This window comes from Chamaea fasciata, unplaced genomic scaffold (assembly GCF_029207755.1).
Source record: "Chamaea fasciata isolate MVZ Bird 193981 ecotype frontalis unplaced genomic scaffold, bChaFas1.0.hap1 SCAF_23, whole genome shotgun sequence".
Lineage (NCBI taxonomy): Eukaryota > Metazoa > Chordata > Aves > Passeriformes > Sylviidae > Chamaea > Chamaea fasciata.
The window spans coordinates 6,317,286-6,335,516 of NW_027094108.1; the positions used below are offsets into that span (position 1 = coordinate 6,317,286).

The 18,231-nt window shown below is 50.8% G+C and overlaps 2 protein-coding genes across 5 annotated transcripts in view; both read left to right on the plus strand.

The window, feature by feature from the left end:
• Window positions 1-40: 40 nt before the first annotated feature.
• Window positions 41-11,745, plus strand: EMC1 (ER membrane protein complex subunit 1). 2 transcript variants are annotated; one of them, XM_066203005.1, is made up of 23 exons: window positions 41-157; window positions 267-391; window positions 595-660; window positions 776-869; window positions 1,492-1,620; window positions 1,739-1,865; window positions 2,502-2,651; window positions 2,993-3,160; window positions 3,495-3,566; window positions 4,007-4,066; window positions 4,287-4,409; window positions 4,621-4,717; window positions 5,401-5,517; window positions 6,365-6,564; window positions 6,780-6,929; window positions 7,266-7,427; window positions 7,670-7,789; window positions 8,004-8,141; window positions 8,472-8,645; window positions 9,182-9,392; window positions 9,857-9,941; window positions 10,493-10,622; window positions 10,800-11,745. In XM_066203005.1, exons 1-23 carry the CDS (start codon window positions 60-62, stop codon window positions 10,977-10,979), a joined length of 2,976 nt encoding a protein of 991 aa, XP_066059102.1. In that variant the 5' UTR covers window positions 41-59; the 3' UTR covers window positions 10,980-11,745. The 2 variants fall into 2 exon arrangements, 1 of the variants encoding a protein (XP_066059102.1); XR_010723699.1 differs by lacking the exons at window positions 9,857-9,941; window positions 10,493-10,622; window positions 10,800-11,745 and having other exon boundaries at window positions 8,472-8,760; window positions 9,089-9,274.
• A 698-nt stretch (window positions 11,746-12,443) lies between these two features.
• UBR4 (ubiquitin protein ligase E3 component n-recognin 4) overlaps window positions 12,444-18,231 on the plus strand; it is an 81,098-nt gene continuing 75,310 nt past the window's right edge. For all 3 annotated transcript variants that reach the window (XM_066203093.1, XM_066203095.1, XM_066203096.1), the window contains exons 1-5: window positions 12,444-12,574; window positions 16,026-16,123; window positions 16,971-17,074; window positions 17,733-17,862; window positions 17,969-18,108. In XM_066203093.1, the coding sequence (XP_066059190.1) occupies window positions 12,444-12,574; window positions 16,026-16,123; window positions 16,971-17,074; window positions 17,733-17,862; window positions 17,969-18,108 (603 nt within the window). The remainder of the gene's footprint in view (window positions 12,575-16,025; window positions 16,124-16,970; window positions 17,075-17,732; window positions 17,863-17,968; window positions 18,109-18,231) is intronic.

Consider the following 18,231-nt stretch of genomic DNA (forward strand, 5'->3'; position numbering starts at 1 on the left):
AGGCGGCGGCGCGGGCGGCCCCGCGGTGCGGAAGGCCCCCGGGCGCCGGGGCCGCTGTCATGGCGGCGGGGCCGCGGGCGCTGCTGCCGCTGCCGGTGCTGGCGCTGCTGCCTTTGGTCGCCGCCGTCTACGAGGACCAAGTGGGCAAGTTCGACTGGTGAGCGCCGGGGGTCCGGCCGGGTTGGGTTCCCGCTCCCGCGGGCAGGCCCCGCGCCCGCCGCGCCGTTCCTGCCCCATTTCAGCGGCGCTCCCGTTCCCTCCCGCAGGAGGCAGCAGTATGTGGGGAAGCTCAAGTTCGCCTCCTTGGAGGCCTCGCAGGGCTCGAAGAAGCTCGTCGTGGCCACCGAGGAGAACGTGGTGGCCGCCCTGAACTCCCGGAGCGGTGAAATCCGTGAGTGCGGCCGCTCTGGGGCCGAGGGTCGCTGCGGTGGTTGTGGTTGTTGCCCCGCAGAGGTGAACGCTGCTGCGGGGCCTGGGCGGGCGGGAGGCTGAGCCCGCGGGTCAGAGCGCTGCCTCTGTGGGCAGCCCGGCTTTAAACACGCCGACACAGAAACGCCTTCGCGGGGACAAACTCCCCGGGCCTGTCTCTTGCAGTGTGGCGCCACGTGGACAAGGGCACGGCGGAAGGAGCCATCGATGCCATGCTGATCCATGGGCAGGGTAAGGGGCTGGCAGGGCTCCCGGGGTGTGCAGCCAGCGGTAGAGCACGGCCTGGGCCCGCAGAGCCCGTCCCTTTGTTGGCCCTCTGTGTGTTCATCCCCCTCCTCCTCTCCAGATGCCATCACCGTGTCCAATGCTGGGCGAATTCTGCGTTCCTGGGAGACCAACATCGGGGGCTTGAACTGGGAGACTTCCCTGGACACTGGCAGGTGGGATCTCCTGTCTGCATGGGATTTTTCTCTCTGTAGTGTTGGTCTGGGAAGGAAAAAATGGATCATGAGCTTGGTCTGGGCTTGTAGAGAAGGATTAGTCAGATGTAAAGTTTCCAAACCAAATTTTGGGTGAATTCTTTATGAATGCTTGAACCTTGCAGAGAATCCCAGGATCACGGAGGTTGGAAAATCGCTCCCAATCCAGTCCAGTCTCTGACCAATCCCCACCTTGTCCCCAGCCCAGAGCACTGAGTGCCATCTCCAGGCCTTCCTTGGACACCTCCAGGGATGGGGACTCCAAACCGCCCTGGGCAGCCCCTGCCAAGGCCTGGGCACCCTTTCCATGGAGAAATTCCTGCTGATGTCCATCCTGAGCCTCCCCTGGCCCAGCCTGAGGCCGTTCCCTCTCCTCCTGTCCCTGTTCCCTGGGAGCAGAGCCCGACCCCCCCGGCTGTCCTCTCCTGTCAGGGAGTTGTGCAGAGCCACCAGATCCCCCCTGAGCCTCCTTTTCTCCAGGCTGAGCCCCTTTCCCAGCTCCCTCAGCCCCTCCTGGGGCTCCAACCCCTTCCCCAGGATGAAATAGGAAAAGAATTCCCTAATTCCTCGTGCCTGTGCTCAGTTTCCAGGGGGCTGCCCTGGTGGGGCTCCCTGAGGCAGTGAAGTACGTGGCAGTGCTGAAGAAGGCCGCCCTGTCCCTGCACTACCTGTCCAACGGGCACCAGAAGTGGGTGGAACACCTGCCAGAAAGGTGAGAACCCCTCTGAGGAGAGGTGTGAGCCCCCGGCACGGGGCAGGGCTGTGCCTGCCTCGTGCTTCTGCAAACAGTTGTGTGAGGATGGTGTTGATGGTTGCTGCCTGTCCTGCAGTGAGAGCACTCAGTACCAGCTGCTGTATTCCCGTGGGACTGGGGTGATCCACGTGGTTGGCCTCGTTCCCCAGAGCCACCTGAACATCTTAACGTTCAGTGTGGAGGATGGAGAAATCACAAAACAGGTACTGGAGCCGTGTGATGGTTTTACATCTGCCTGTCTCTGTTAAATTTTGTGTGGTGGTTTGAGTGTTTTTTTCTGCTGTGAGGTAGGATTAGGAGAAAAGGAAGCAGGCTTAAATTAGAGGGTACAAAGATAGATTTATTAATACACATTAAAAGAAGAAAATAAGAATCAAAATGGGACTTTGAAAACAATTTTCCTCTTCTCTCTAAGTGTTTACTTTCTTACAAACAATGCAAAGAGACAAAACTCAGGATTCTAGGTCAGTACTACTTATAAAATAGTCTTTCATTAAATCCTTTTAGAGAGAGAAGTCTCTCTAGCCACTAATTAGTTTTTACCATCCGTGCGAAACCAACACAAGCCAAAATGCTGGATTCGACGTGAACAAATGGCCTTCCAGCCCTGTGGTGTGGGGCCTGGAGGAATCAGTTGTGCTACAGAGAACCCTCCCTTTCCCTGAGGGAAATCCTACCAGGCACTTCATGGCTGAATGCCCTGAAAGCCACACTGTTAGTCAAGATTATCCCAAAAACCTCCGGCTGGCAGGTCGCTTTTCTCAGTTGTGGCTCAAACTAATCGACTGAATTTGCTGTGGGTGCCGAGGAGGCTGAGGCCTGGCTGTGTCTGTGTGCAGGTGAGGGTGGCAGCCCCGTGGCTGGGGGCCCTGCAGGGCTCCTGTGCCGTGGTGGGCGAGGCCGTGCTGGTGTGTGTGGACTCGGCCGCGCGCTCGCTGCACGTCTGCGCCCTGGACACGGAGCAGGACATGAGGCACATCCCCCTGCAGGTGAGAGCTGCTGCTGCAGGAACATCCCTGCAATTCCCTGCCCCGCTGCTCTGCTTGCACTTGGAACTGGTCCCCCAGTCTGTCGGTGAACTGGGGAGTGGTTGGAGATGGGGGGTCGTGATCTGTAAGTTGAGGGAAGGGTGGGAAAGCTTTTTGTCTCTTATTCCTTCTTCAGTTCCTTCAGATTGATGTTCTCTGAGGTTTGCTCCAGTGGAGCCTCAGCCTTCCCTGCTCCTGCTTTGTCCCCTGACTCGGGGAATCTCTGACTGCTGCTGTGGGGAGGGAGGTGTTGGTCTTAGTGAAGGACAACTCTCTCAGCACACGTGCTTGTCTCTCTGCAGTCCCTGGAGCTGGAGTTTGCAGATGACTTCCAGGCCAGGATCTTGGCCACTCAGCCCAGTGTGACCAGCGCCTCACGGACTCAGTTCTTCCTGCAGCTGTCCCCAAGCCACTTCTCCCTGCTGCAGTACAAGCAGGGGCTGCTCAGCCACCTCCGGGACTTCCAGCAGGTACCCGAGACAGACGTGCCAGGGACAGGGCCAAGTGCAGCTGAACATCCTTCACACTGCTGGGCTAGCTGGCAGGTGTTAAAAACCTCACTGACTCTGGGCAGCGTGGCTCAAATACCTGCGGCAGGTCAGCTGTTCCCCTCTGTATGAGTAGGGTTTTTTGGTTTTGAATTCGGGGAAACAATGCAATTTAAAATTTGGATGTGACAGTTCGTCTGCTTTCAATTCCACTGTGGTTTTATTCACTTCACAAGTACTTTTTGGTGAGATTTTGGGCTTAAGGGTTTTTTTTGCTTTTTATGATTTCTTGCTCTTTTTTTTTTTCCTTTTCTAGGCAGCTCTGGTGAGTTTTGCAACGACTGGGGAGAAGACGGTGGCCGCTGTCCTGACGTGTAGGAATGAACTGGTCAGCACAATTCCTGTCTTCTGGGACCAGCCCAGCCCTGGGGATGTGCACTGGGGTTGGGTTCCACTGGTGTTTCACAGGCCCAGGGATGAGGAGCCCCTTGAGGAAGAGGAGGATTTGATAAGTTTCAGGGATAACACAAGCAGGGCTCGATTACATCCAGCTCAGGCTGTGCCTGGTTCAGTGAATATCCTGTTTTCAGCCCTGTGGAAGGTGGGCTTGTGACAAGGAATTGGCTTTCCTGATCCACAGAGGGATTTCAGTTCTTGGGGATATCAAATTTAGTTTCATTTTATAAGAAACAGAATAGAGCAGAATAAAGCTGTTTTTTGCCTGATGTCACAAGCAAGCTGAGACTTGTCAGGCAGTTGAAAAAATATTTTTTTTATACTTTACTGGTGTCTGAAGCCATGTTACATCTCCTCTCATCCTCACTTCAGAAACCTGGAAGCTCTGATGGCCTCCATGCTGGCAGCACTCTGGAGGAAGCCCGGAGGCAGGTACGGGGTGCTCTTGTTCCCCAGTTCTTGTCAGTCCATTTTATTCCTTCACCTGCAGGAGCAGAAGGGCAGAGCTCTTACACCATCTGTACAACCTAAAAATACACCCCAAAAATGTCTTGAAGCTCCAGTTTTTGCTGGGCAGGGAATTCTGCTGGAATCCTGCTGCAGGATTTGGTGTGGTGTGTGTGTAAGCCCTGTTTTCTGCCCCTTGCTACAGGATTCCTTAACCTGCTCCAATCAAACCTACAACATAAACCTCTACCTGGTTGAAACTGGGCAAAGATTGTTGGACACCACCATCACCTTTAGCCTGGAGCAAGGAGGGGCCAGGCCACAGCAGGTGAGCAGGGTGGGATTATTTCCATCCTTGCAGTGCCCTCCCCTTCCCTGATTTGGCAGGACGGAAGCCCTTCAGCCAAGGGGAAAAACATTCCAGGGGTTACAACATCACCCTGCTTGCTCTGGTTTCACCTGATTTCTGCTTTCTTCAAGGAGATGATGTGATCATTAATCTCACTATTTTCCTTGCCTTTTGTTTTGTTTTTTCCCAGCTGTACATCCAAGTTTTCCTGAAGAAGGATGACTCCGTGGGTTATCGAGCCTTGGTGCAGACAGAGGATCACATGCTCATGTTCCTCCAGCAGCCAGGTGATTCCCAGAAACAGCTTCCTCCATTTGTAACAGTCACCGGGAGAAAATTCTGTGTCCTTAAGGATTATATTTTATCATTACTTTCCTTGGAAACTGAAAAAATTAATTTAACTCTCCTGAGTCCCATGAAAGACACAAGACACTTTCACCCTCACCTGGATAAATAATTCCACTCTGTTTTGTGTGGGAATAACCTTTGGATTTCAGGGATTTTCTGCAGATTTCAAAACTCTCTTTGTAGGATGAGAGTGTAAGTGCTGGTTTAGATCTTCCTCAAAGATTTTCAGAAAAGATCCTCATGGCAAAAATGTGAATCTGCAGAAAGTGTTGAAAGTCTCATCTCAGCAACAGGAATTTTCCAGGGTTCTAAAGGAATCCAGGAGTTCACACTGTGATCTTCTTATTTTAAATAGACTCAATGACTGTAACCCTTTTAAAGCACCAGAATTATTTTTACTGATCCTGAGGTTTTCTCCCCAGAAGTGGCTTCAGTTGCATGAAGTATTTGTCTTTTATGAAACGGTTAATTTAATGACATTAGATATTTATACACCATTTTGCATTTCATTAAGAGATGATCTGCATTTCAGGGTTGCACTGAAACATACTCTTATATTGAGTGAGTCAATTCCCAAATATTAAGTTGATTTTTCCAATATTCTGCTCTTATTTCTTTCCAGGAAAAGTTGTGTGGAGTAGAGAGGAGTCTCTGGCAGAGGTGGTAAGCTTGGAGATGGTGGATCTGCCTCTAACAGGGGCACAGGCTGAGTTGGAGGGAGAATTTGGAAAGAAAGCTGGTGAGTTTAACAGAATTACCTCTGTGAGTTTGATTTCCTTCCTGAATAAATGTGTTCATTGTTTTCTGTTTACTCTGAGCTGAGAGATTAACTTAAATCTCCGCTGATGCCAATTAAAATGAGCAGAAATAAACCCTTTTCTGTTTAAACTTTGGAAATCCAATCTAGGTTACATGAATATATTACATTGTTACATTAAAAAAACCAGTCAGCAGCAGTAGGAGGAGTTTTGGCCGTGTCTCCTAAATGTTTCCTGTGACTCTTTCTGGAAGACTCGTTTCCAATAGCTTTTTTTTTTTTTTTTTTTTTTTGCTTTGTTTTGTCTTTTCCTTGCTGTCCTGGATGCAGCCATCCAAGGTAACCCCATCCTGCATGGAGTGTGCTCTGCTCCTGCTTAATGCTTCCTGGTGCCACTGATCCCCTCTGCTTGCTCTCCTCAGGGGCTCAAACAGAGTTGAAATCCTGTGTTTTGGTTACTTTATGAAGTTGAATACAACCCCAGATTGGGCAGAATTAAGTATTTTTAATTCCTCTGAGTACTGGGTGCAGAGGGATTTCTGTAGGGCTGGGGGAGCTGTAGGTGGGCACAGTGGGAAGGAACACAAAATCCTCTGCATGAAGGTTTGCTTTTAGTTGATCAGGGCATATGTTGGAATGAGTGTGGAATGGGAAAGGTTGGCAAATGCCAGAGTCTGTCACAGAGATGGCAACTGCAACTTCCTGCAGAGTGGGAGGCAGGGAGTTACCCAGGTTTGTGCATGGCAGCGTTTGACAGCACAGTTTCAGCTCTGGGGTGGGACCTGGTGTGTGTTTTCCCTGCTGTTGTCACCGTGGGTGCCACTTGCAGATGGTTTGCTGGGAATGTTCCTGAAGCGACTCTCGTCCCAGCTCATCCTGCTGCAAGCCTGGACTGCCCATCTCTGGAAGATGTTCTACGATGCCAGGAAGCCCCGGAGCCAGATTAAAAACGAGATTAACATTGACAATTTGGCCAGAGATGAATTCAACCTCCAGAAAATGATGGTGATGGTCACTGCCTCGGGCAAGGTGAGCAGGCAAAGAGTCTCAGCTCTGAATTCCCAGCCCTGTTTTTAGCCAGGCTTGGGCAGAAATAATGGGAAGATGCACAGGATGCTCTGTAGTGACTTTAAAGGGGGACTAAGACTCAGCTTTCTTTGGGATATGACAGAGGAGGATGCAGTGCTTGAATGGGAAAGGGTTTTTTTTTCTCTAAACTTCAGCTTTCCCACGTTTTTCCTCAGCTTTTTGGCATTGAGAGCAGTTCTGGCACCATCCTGTGGAAGCAATACCTCAGGAATGTGAAACCAGGCTCCTCCTTCAAGCTGATGGTGCAGAGAACAACAGCCCATTTCCCCCACCCTCCACAGTGCACTCTGCTCGTCAAGGACAGGGTGAGGCCCCTTCCCTTCCCCTCCTGGGCATGGAAATCATGGACAGGGCAATAAAACCATCTTCTTGGGCATCATCTGGTTGTCACTGATGTGAGGATGGCAGGGGAGAAAGATCTGGAGAGAGCAGACACAGAAGCCTAGGAAACTTAAAAATGATCATGATTGGTATGGACAAATGTGGAATAAATGTTTGGACAAAAGTGTGATTCCAAACAGAATGTTTTCAGCATGGAGTAGCTGAACCCAGGGTATGAATAGTCAACACCAGCAAGTAACAGTTAGAAAAACACCTTTTATTTTACTTAAACAAGAGGCAAAACTTACCCTGTTTTTCAGGAAACCAAAATGAGTTTTCTGTACGTCTTCAACCCCATCTTTGGGAAGAGAAGCCAAGTAGCTCCTCCTGTTCTGAAACGTCCAATTCTCCAGACTTTGCTTCTGCCTATTATGGATCAAGACTATGCCAAAGTGCTGCTCCTGATTGATGATGAGTACAAGGTAAATTGCTTTGCCTGGAGGCAGTTTTCTTCACGTTCTGGTTAATTATTCCCTTCCCTTTTGGAGCAAGATGGAAAAAAATGCCATTGAGTCACATTTCACACAAAACTATGAGGTTATTCTGGTAAGGCAGACCTTATCTTGATAAACACGTTGGAAATAATCTTTCTGGTTCATTCCAGGGTGGTTTTTTTGGTCTGTATCAGTGGTTTTTAACCTGTGTTTCAATTCTTCTTTTCCAGGTTACACCTTTCCCAGCCACTAAAAACGTCCTTCGCCAGTTAGAAGAAATAGCCCATTCCATCTATTTTTACCTAGTTGATGCTGAGCAGGGAAAACTCTCTGGATTCAGGCTGAAAAAGGTATGGAAGACCCATTGCACTTCCCTGAATGCCCTGTGGATAACAGCAGATCTCAGTTCCCTTCATGGAGCTTTGCTCAGAACTGGAACGTTTAGCCTCAAAGTGCACTCAAGAAACTTCAGAAATCCCAGAGCAAGGAAATCTGCATCCTGCTGGTGGAGTTGGTGTCCTTGGAGGATTGGGATCCAGGCTCCCACGTGCCTTTTCCCTGCAGGACCTGAGCACAGAGGAGAGCTGGGAAGTGGCCATCCCCACGGAGGTGCAGAGGATTGTGGCTGTCAAAGGGAAGAGGTCCAACGAGCACGTGCACTCCCAGGGCCGCGTGATGGGCGACCGCAGCGTCCTCTACAAGGTGCCCCTGCAGCTCTCTGTTGGCTTTTTGTTGAGGGGTTATCCCGTGGGAAGATCTCAGCACCATTTCCTGCTGCTGCATTGGGATGAGCTGCCCCGTGGTGCCAGTTTCTCTTTATGGGCACCAGTGTCTCTCTGGAACAATCCTCATTTTGGAGCTTTCTTTTGGAAAATGTTTTCATGCAGCAATTAAGTCAGTCAAAAATATTGGGGAAATAACAGCTTGATTTATGCTAATTTGTTCACAATATGCTCAGTGCCAGATGAAGAGCAGGGAGGAGGTGTCTGTGGCACTGAAGGGAGGTCTCAGCTGTCTCTCCTCTGTCCCTAGTCCCTGAACCCCAACCTGCTGGCCGTGGTGACTGAGAGCACGGACACGCACCACGAGCGCACCTTCATCGGGATCTACCTCATGGACGGGGTCACGGGCAGGATCATCCACTCCTCCGTGCAGAAAAAGGCCAAGGGGCCCGTGCACATGGTGCACTCTGAGAACTGGGTGGTGGTGAGAGCTGCTGTTTGTTTGGGGGGACCCCTGAAATCACCCCTAAAAAGCAGTGACCTGTAATGAAGGTTTTTCACAGTGCAAACACGGCAAAATGCAGGACTGTGACAATTCTGTAAGTTTAACAAATTAGCATACTTAACAGAAATCATCCAGTTAGAGGGACAGTTAATTAAGTGATCCCCCCTTTTGGTTCTGCCCCCACAGAAGCCCTTCCAGCTTCTAACCCCCCATTTATTATGTCTGTGATACACGGAAAACATGAGATGTCCTTGGCTCACTACAGAGCAAGGACTAAATAAGATTAAAGCAAGGTTAGTTTCTTGTTCTAAAATCTACAGGAGGAGTAGGAAGGTGCTACAGTTAGTTATTGCTATATAATAGTTATCTACAGAGCGGAAATATATGGAAAATGTATAAAAAGCAAAACTTTTTGGCATCAGGGCATTTCCTGAACCTGCATGGAGGCAGTTTTGTGACCACCCTGTGTGATTTTCCCGTATCCTTGAGTGCTTCCCTGATGTTCCTGGTTGCAGTACCAGTACTGGAACACGAAGGCCCGGCGGAACGAGTTCACGGTGCTGGAGCTCTACGAGGGCACAGAGCAGTACAACGCCACGGCCTTCAGCTCCCTGGACCGCCCCATTCTGCCCCAGGTTCTCCAGCAATCCTACATTTTCCCCTCTGCCATCAGTGCCATGGAGGCCACCATCACCGAGAGGGGCATCACCAGCCGCCACCTGCTCAGTGAGTACCTGCTCAGTGAAAGGGGAGCACTGAAATCCGAGCAAAATGCACTTTGCTGCCAAAAAGTCGTTCCTGGGGTTTGTCCTGGACTCCTGCAAGTGCAGGGATAAGCAGCAGGAGAGTGTCTCTGTTGGCTGTCAGAAAATGCTGTCAGGAATGGCCGTGAGGTGCCAGACTCTTTCCGGTGGTGCCCAGAGAAGCAATGGCCATTAACTAAAACCCAGAAAGTTTCACCCCAGTATGAGGAAGAACTTTTACTTGAGGGTGGCAGAGCAGTGGCACAGCTGCCCAGGGAGGGTCTGGAGTCTCCCTCTCTGGAGACATTCCAAACCCACCTGGATGCATTCCTGAGTCACCTGCTCCTGGTGACCCTGCGTGGCCAGGGGGGATCCCCAGACAGTCCTTCCAACCCCAGCTCTTCTGGGATTCCGTGATGTTTAAGATGTTTTTCCTTCAATGTGCAGTTGGGCTTCCCTCTGGGGCCATCCTGTCCCTTCCCAAGGCTCTGCTGGACCCTCGGCGCCCGGAGATCCCGACGGAGCAGAGCAGGTAGGGAAGGAGTGAGATCCTCTCTTCCTGGGCTCTAAAGAGGGCTGGATTTTGTGTGTCATAAGTTGTGTGGAGAGGAACAACTTGTCCTGGCTGGATTCAGAGCAGTCTTGGCATGGAATGAAGGGAAGTTTCTTTGGGTCAAAGGTTGGACTCGATGACCTTGGAGGTCTTTCCCAACCTGAAGGATTCTGTGCTTCTGTTCCCAGTCTGTGATGATGAGATGCATTTGTATTACAAATTACCTGCTGTATTACAGCAGGTCAGTCATTAAACCAGCCTGGTGTCTGTATTCTCAGAGGGGAGCAGTCAGAGGAACTGGATTTTTTAGAGTTACACTTAGCTGTGAAACTCTCAAAGCCTCGAAGGAGACGGCTGCAGCTTAGCCTGACCCAGCTGATCCCTTTGATTTTCATCCTGCAGCAATAATGAGTCTGCACTGGGAAAAGCTCCCAAATTTGCTGGTTTAGCTTAGCTTTTGATAATCAGGAACACTGGTAGCGTCCTCTGCGTGCTGCCTGGCTGGGGTTTGAGTCTCTCTGTCCTTGCAGAGAGGAGAACCTGATCCCGTACTCGCCTGACGTGCAGATCCACGCCGAGAGGTTCATCAACTACAACCAGACCATCTCCAGGATGAGGGGGATCTACACAGCCCCCTCTGGCCTCGAGTCCACGTGCTTGGTGAGTGCAGGGTGGAGGCCTCAGTGTGGAATTTGGGGGTGGATTGCAATCCACAGCCCGTGGCAGGGACCTCTGTAACTCCCATAGCACAGCGCTCCTTTCCATTAACTCTCTGCGGATCATTTTGGGGTTTTCTGCTCCAAGCTTCATCCCCAACTCCTGATCTCCCCCCTGCAGGTTGTAGCCTACGGGCTGGACATCTTCCAGACGCGGGTGTACCCCTCCAAGCAGTTTGATGTGCTCAAGGATGACTATGACTACGTGCTGATCAGCAGCGTCCTCTTCGGGCTGGTCTTTGCCACCATGATCACCAAGAGACTGGCCCAGGTGAAGCTGCTCAACAGGGCCTGGCGCTGAGGGGGGCCCAGCCTGGAGGGCAGCTGGGCTGGGGTCTCAGCCCCAAACGCCTCTATTCCATCTGGCTGGAAGGTATTTGTGAGGAGAAGCTGCTGCTGGAACAAAACCTGCACTTCCCACGTGTCTCCTGTGAGGAGAAACGGAAGAGATGAAAAATTGAGACTTTTAAAATTGATTTTGACTGAAAAAGAAAGTCCCAAACCTCCCTTAAAGTCCCCAAATCAGTGTATCCCTGATGTTGGTGAAGAGAATCCTAAGGATACGTGTCCTGCTCATCCTGGGCTCTCCCTCGGCGCCAGCTGTGCTTCACATCTGGCAGAGAGAAGGGTTGTTGTCTGTGGAGATGTGGTAATGAGCTCCTGGTGTGAGGAAGAGACCTTGGGTGATTTCCTTAGGAAAAATGTTGGGAATTGGGTGTCTTGTCAGTGGGAAACGGCCTCATGGAGCCGCTGCCGAAGCTGCAGAGCAGCGGGAAGAATTTGAACCTCAAGTCTCTCCACGTTCTGTATTTATTATGACAACATCACTTCCTTCCCATTTGTTTCTAAAGTTTCTTGCCTTTTTTTTTGCGTTCAGCACGTGGGGTAAAGGCGGGGTGGTTCAAGGGGAGGAGCCTCCCAGCGTTTCCTCGGGGATCGCGGCTCTGAACTCGGAGGATTTTAATTGTTAAGATCCGGTTTGGCATCGAGTTGTTCCCGCAGGCAGGGGCCGTGTCCCCCCCCACTCCCTGAGTTTCCACATCCCAAAATAAAGCTGCGGAGCAGGGGCTGGGTCTGGCTTATTAAAGTGTTGGGATATTTGAGGGGCTTGGGGGTTGTTAAAGCGGCATTTGCGGCTGTTTCAGTGGGTTGGGGGAGGTTGTTCAGGTGGTTTTTGGGGGTTATTGAGGTGATTTTGTGCGGATATTTAGGCGGGTTGTTTGGGGCTGTTTAGGAGGGGGTTTGGGGCTATTTAAGTGAGTCTTGGGGGGGCTATTGAGTTTTTGGGGGACCATTGAAGCGGTTTTGGGAGCTGTTTAAGTGGTTTTATGGGACTTTCAATGGGATATTGTGGCTTTTGTCAGTGGGTTTTGAGCTACTTAAGTGGATTTTTGGCTATTTAAGAGGAGACTTTTTTGGTATTTCCGTAGGGGGGTTGTTTCCTTATTTAAGTGCTTTGGGGGACTCTCGAAGCGGGTGTTCTTTTCGCTATTGCAGTGGTTTTGGGGTTTTTGGCTGATTTTTCGGGCCGCTCCAACTCTCTTTGCCCCGGGGTAGCCGCGAGGGCGGGGCGCGCACAGTGCGCATGCGCCCCCCGCCCCGCCTCTCCCGCGCTGCGCACGCGCCGCGCGCCAAAGTTGCTGACTCACGCAGTGCGCACGCGCCCGCGCCGCGGGCCAATGGGGCGGCGCGACATTGCGCGGTCGCCGCCCCGCCGGCAGGGGGCGCTGTGCGCGCCGCGGCCCCCGGCCCAGCGCAGCCCAAGATGGCGGCGGGCGGCGCGGGGGCCGCGGCCGGGCCCGGCTGGGACGTGGCCGTGCGGCCGCTGCTCTCCGCCTCCTACTCGGCCTTCGACATGAAGGAGCTGCCGCAGCTGCTCGCCTCGGTCATCGAGAGGTGAGGGAGCGCGGGCGGGGGCTGCCGCCCCTCGGCTTCGCCCGCTCCGGGGGAGCGCTGGGGGTGCCGCTGCGGGAGCGGCTGAGGGGCGGCTGAGGCGGCGCCCGGCTCGGTGCTCGGTGCCCGGGGCCGGGCTCGGTGCCCGGCAGGGCAGGCGCTGGGGCTGCGGCTGCCCGGGCAAAGCCCGAGCTCCGTCCCCGGCTCCTCCCGCTGTGCTGGGGCCGGAGCTCTCGGAGGTGCCCTCGGGGCCCATAACGGGCTGAGGGTGCCGGCCCGGCCGCAGCACCTCGGACAGGCGCCCGCCCAGAGCTTTCGGGACTGTTCTTGTGGTTTTGCTTTTGTCCAGGCGTGTCACAGTTTGCCCGCTTGGGCCGTGGCAAGTGTTGTCTCACCGCGCTCTGGGGGGACCAGACTTCTCTCTAAGTCTTTACCACTGCAATGCTTCTCTTATTTTAAGTCGAAATAAAGCAGAACCAAATCAAGTCTGCCTTGTCTTAACCACACAGGTTGGAGTCAGAGCATAAGAGTACCCACCGCAGCTACTTAATTTAACTTACAGCTTGTTTTATGGTCTAAAACTTGAGATGTGAATGCCATAACATCACGCTCAATTTCAGAGATATAACCCCGGCCACAATAAGGTGTTAGAAAACATAAACAGTGCACTGAGGAGGATGATAAAATAAAGCCTTGTGGTGTTGTGTTTAATGCAGAATGGCTGAGTGTGCAGTGGATGCTTCAGATTCAAAGAGTTAATTCGAGGAGTTGTGTCCCTGCACACCCAGAGCTGTTGTTCCCCCAGGAGCTGCTCGCTCGCTGTTGATGGCTTTGGGCAGTTCTCTGGGCACTCTTTGTTTCAGGGACCGTTCCAGGGTCACTTCTCTCCGAGCAGCTCTGCTGTCCCTGTGCCTGAAGTTCATTAGTGGAGTGTTCCATCAGACTGTCCCAGGGACACTCGAATGCATCCACTTGCGTTCTGGAAGAGGGCTGTTTCCTCCTTTAGAGGGGATGTTGGTTCTGTTTTCTGTGGGATACAGCAGTTTGTTGCCTTCAAGCAGCGCTGCCCGAGGTTGGAGTTGTGTGTCTGATGGTCTGGCAGGGTTCGGGCTCTTGCAGGATGGGACTTTTTGTTTCATGTCATATGCTAAATGACAAAGGAAAAAAATTCAACTTGTTCATGTCTGGAGCTGTGCTTTTCTGTGCTGAACAAGAATCTATCTTTAGATTTCTCACAGAAAATCTTTTATGTGCTCAAGTTATTTTTAGCAGGCAGAAGTTAAGCTCTTGATGGTGCCAGCCAAAGTGGCTGGATTTCCCCTTAAATAAACTTGGTGCCATGACAGCAAAATCACCAGTATTATTCTTTTCAAAATAAATCGATGAACTCCTTTTTTTGAAACTACTCTGGTATTCCATTTCTAAGTTTCAGCATCATCTGGTTACTGGTATTCCCCTGTTAGCAGGTGTCTTCAAGAACTGACAGAAATTAGGCCCTTATTTGCCACAGATGATGGAAATGCTGACTGGACAGGTGCAGATGGAGATGGAACTGGCTGGTTTTTGGGGAAGGGTTTTCTGCACCTGGAGCAGTGCCTGCCCGAGGACAGGGTGTGTTTGGGGCTGCTCAGGGAGCAGAGCCCAGGCAGGAGCTGGGATTTGGTGCTGAGTAACGTTGATAAGTGACAGAGCCTTCTCCTCAGCCTGAGCAATGAGCTTCCCTGGGAAGCAAAACCCCTCTGAGCAATAAACCACAGTACAGAGGCTGCAGAGTCATTATTCAATCTCACTGTATACTCGGAATAACACTCTGGCACATCCCAGATTGAGCTGCTATCTTCTGTCGATGGTTATTTCAAGGACTGATGGTTACTTGACTGCTGCCTTCCACTTTACATTATCACAACATCCACAGTGTGCTTTAGTAAAACTCCAACCTCCCATTGCCCAATCCCTATCTCGTGCTGGATTTTGCACCTCGGTGTTCTTTACAGCCTGTGGGCACTGTGTGGTGCACAGCTTGACCTGTGCAGTAATTTAGAAGCTGTCAGCCTCTCCTGTACTCTGTTATTCCCAAATGGTTCTAATTTGTTCTCCTAACAATACTTACATACCTCTAGTGCTGCTGGCTTGGAGTTGGGCCTGAGAGGTGGGTGAGCAAAATGAATGTCTGAAAAGGAGAGAGCACAGACTGCTTTGCATGTTCAGTCTCTGGGCTGGTCCTCACCAGAGCAGTTCTGGCAGGAGAGGGTGAGGTGAGCCTGGAGGTGTTGGAACTCAGTCATGTGATGCTGTTGAATATCTTCCAGTAAAGCCTCTCTCTTAATTTTCTATTTTTCTATTTCTATTTCAGCTTTTTAGGCAGACTAAATAAACCCTCAGACCTAGGAAATCAAACTGCAAAGCTGATGAATATTTCTTTCTCATTTTTGTGGAGGAATGGTTCTGTTCCAGAGTTGTTTCTGTTTCAGCTGCACCTCGTGTTACAGCTGGAAATGATGGCTTAGGGTGGAAAAAGGGAAGGTGACTGGGCATAAACTGGGCTTGGTTCAGGTCGGCAGGGAATGGTGAAATCGTGGCTGGAGCTAGGTCCAGCCTGTGCCATGGGCTGCTGCCCTTTGCTCCCCACCTGCCCTCCAGGAACAATCTCAGTCCCAGGGATGGAGAACCCAGCCTGGCAAAGCAAAGCTGAGTCTAATCATCTGTTCTTCCAGCTTGCTTGTTCACAGCACTGCATGAAAACGTGAGAGAAAGTAAATGATCATTTATGAGGCAGATGTGTGCATCCCTTAGTTTTGTCACAGGAAAAACAAGAGCTGTGGAGGCAGAGCAGTTTGTGTTCTCCGTGTCTGGGCAGGTGGGGCGTGGTGGGTCACCTTTAGGGTGTCACCTCTGTCCCAGGAGTCTGAGGCCAGTGAGTGTAGCTACGAAGCCTCAGGGACTCTTCTTTACCTGCCCAAATCCCTCCCCAGCTGGTGGCAGGTGCCATGCCTGTGTCTGCTGTGGTTCTGCAGTTGCCTGGTTTGATCCCTCTGATTTGCAGACTTGCACAAGCTCCAGTTGCCTCAGTGCCACGATGGGAAGGGAATGCCTGTGCTCCAGGCCTGGCAAATCCTGCCAGCGTTAGCAGAACACACAGTCCAGCCTCTCTGAGCAGCTGAGTTTGGAACAACTTAAAGGTTAATGAGCCTCTGGCAGGGAGTGCAGCTGGTGGAGCCTGACCTGTTGATGCTGTGAAGGAGAAACACTGGCAGCACAATATTTCCTTACATTTCCTGTGTGGGCAGCGATGCTGATGCCGTGATCTGGCTGCTGCTGGAGGACTCAGTCCTGGGGACACGAGGGTTGTGTTCCCAGAGCTGTCACCTTGCCGTGCCCCTGTCACTGGACACGTTGGGCTGTTGGGTGCTGCTGTGCTGGGTCTGGCTGACCTCTGTCCCCTTCTCCTTTGCAGTGAATCTGAGATCCTGCACCATGACAAGCAGTACGAGCCTTTTTACTCCTCCTTTGTTGCACTTTCCACACACTACATCACTACTGTGTGTGGTCTCAGTAAGTGTTCTTTTGCTTCTTTTGCTCCTGTGTAATGATTGATGCAGTAAAAGTAAATCAGAACTGTTGATTTTTGTGTTTGTTTTTTTTTGCCCTCTTGCTGAATCAGACTTTAGGGCCAGCATTGCTGGCTTTTGTACTATGAAATGTCAGCTCTGATGGAAAGGGAAGCTTGTTGATTTGAATATTTGGCCACCACCAACTGGACAGTGTTGCTTTTTTGGCTGCTTATTCATTGACCTGATTTAATTTTGGTCAAGTGTTCAAATCAGTGTTCAGGATTTTTAGATTATCCTTCAGCACTTGTAACACTGCCATCCCTGGAAATGTCCAGGGTCGGGTTAGACGGGGCTTGGAGCAACCTGATCTAGTGGAAGATGTCCCTGGCCATGGCAGGGGGTGGGCCTGGATGGGATTTAAGGTCCCTTCCAACCAAACCATTCTGGGCTCCTGTAGTTACGTTACTGTGTTGGAGTTAATGATCAAAACATTGTGACTCAAAATATTTTCTGTTATTTTGCCTGACAATTTAGCAATTTCAACAAAAATTGGGCTTTGTGAACTTGTTTCATGTTCTTCAGTGCTTCTGTCAGCATTAAATAATGTTGCTGGGGAAACTGCTTTATCTGTCTGAATTCCCGTCTGGCAGACGGAATTATCCTCACTTTGCTGACATTTCTTGGGTTACATTGTAATGAGACTGAGTTTATATTGCATCTGTGTTAGGCAGGAGAGGTGGAGTGTGTACCCACACTGCAGAGCATCCTGCTGTATTGACAGCACTGGGAGCTTATTACACTGGACTATTTTAAAGCTTCCTCTGAGTACAAGGATCTGCTTTTTTCAGTACCCAGAAACCAGTTGCAGTCAGTGGCAGCTGCGTGTAAAGTCCTGATTGAATTCTCCCTGCTGCGGCTTGAGAACCCGGACGAAGCATGTGCTGTTTCACAGGTGAGCACAGGTTGGGACCTCCTGGGCCAGCCTCTGTGTGAGGATGCACTTCGGGCTCTAATTCTGAAATACCTGCTCTAATGTTGAATGTATAAAGCGAAATTAATGAAGCTCTTAGAATATTTTGGGTGTACGCTTTGGTAGACTCTGATTCCTGCTGAATCTTCCCTCTGCATACTGTACTCAGAATCAAGGCTTGCTCACAACTCAGAATGAAGGTGATTTGAAGCCTTGGTTAATTCAGTTCCAGTTTCCTACACTCTGATTTGGTTTTGTGCAACAACCTGGAGCTCAGCTGTCTGTTGAGCTTTTAAAGATATATGCTTGCCTGCTTGTATTTCTGTCTTGTGGGAAAGCTTAAATATATTTGAAAGAGGAAGGCTTGTGAGGAGTGTTCCTTACTGCAGTGTGTCACAGCAGAAAGAGCTTTTCCAGGTGTTCTCCATGGGAAGGACAGGCAGTGTCAGTGACCTGGATTACCTGCAGTCAGGGATGTGTCTGCATCCTCGGGGGAGATCAGAGTGGCTCAGAACTGTTGCAGTGGCCTCACAAGCTGAAGCTGCATTACTCTTAATCCATCTGCTTAGAGTGAATGATACGGAGGAGGGATTGGAATCAAGAGAGTTTAAATGATACTTGATGTCTGTGTTTTCTGTAGAAACACCTCATTCTGCTGATCAAGGGGCTGTGCACAGGCTGCAGCCGCCTGGACCGGACAGAAATCATCACCTTCACAGCGATGATGAAATCAGCCAAGCTGCCTCAGACTGTCAAAACCCTCTCTGATGGTAGGGAGGGGGCTTCAGCTGTGTGTGTTTTGCTGCAGCACTGGAGATAGGCTCAGAAAATCTGAGGGTTGCTGTCTGAAATGGGGGTTTGTTGTTTTCCCTGCAGTTGAGGACCAGAAGGAATTGGCCTCCCCGGTGAGCCCGGAGCTGAGACAGAAGGAAGTGCAGATGAACTTCCTCAACCAATTGACATCAGTATTTAACCCCAGAGTCTCGTCATCACCATCAATCACAACAGAGACACAGGTAAAAAACCTCTAAAACAGAAAGAGTCTGAAATTCAACATTATTAACCCAGTGCAGGGAGGGACAGAGGGCTCTAAGTGGTACTTCTTGATACAGGTGTAAAGAGAACCTTTCTTAACTACG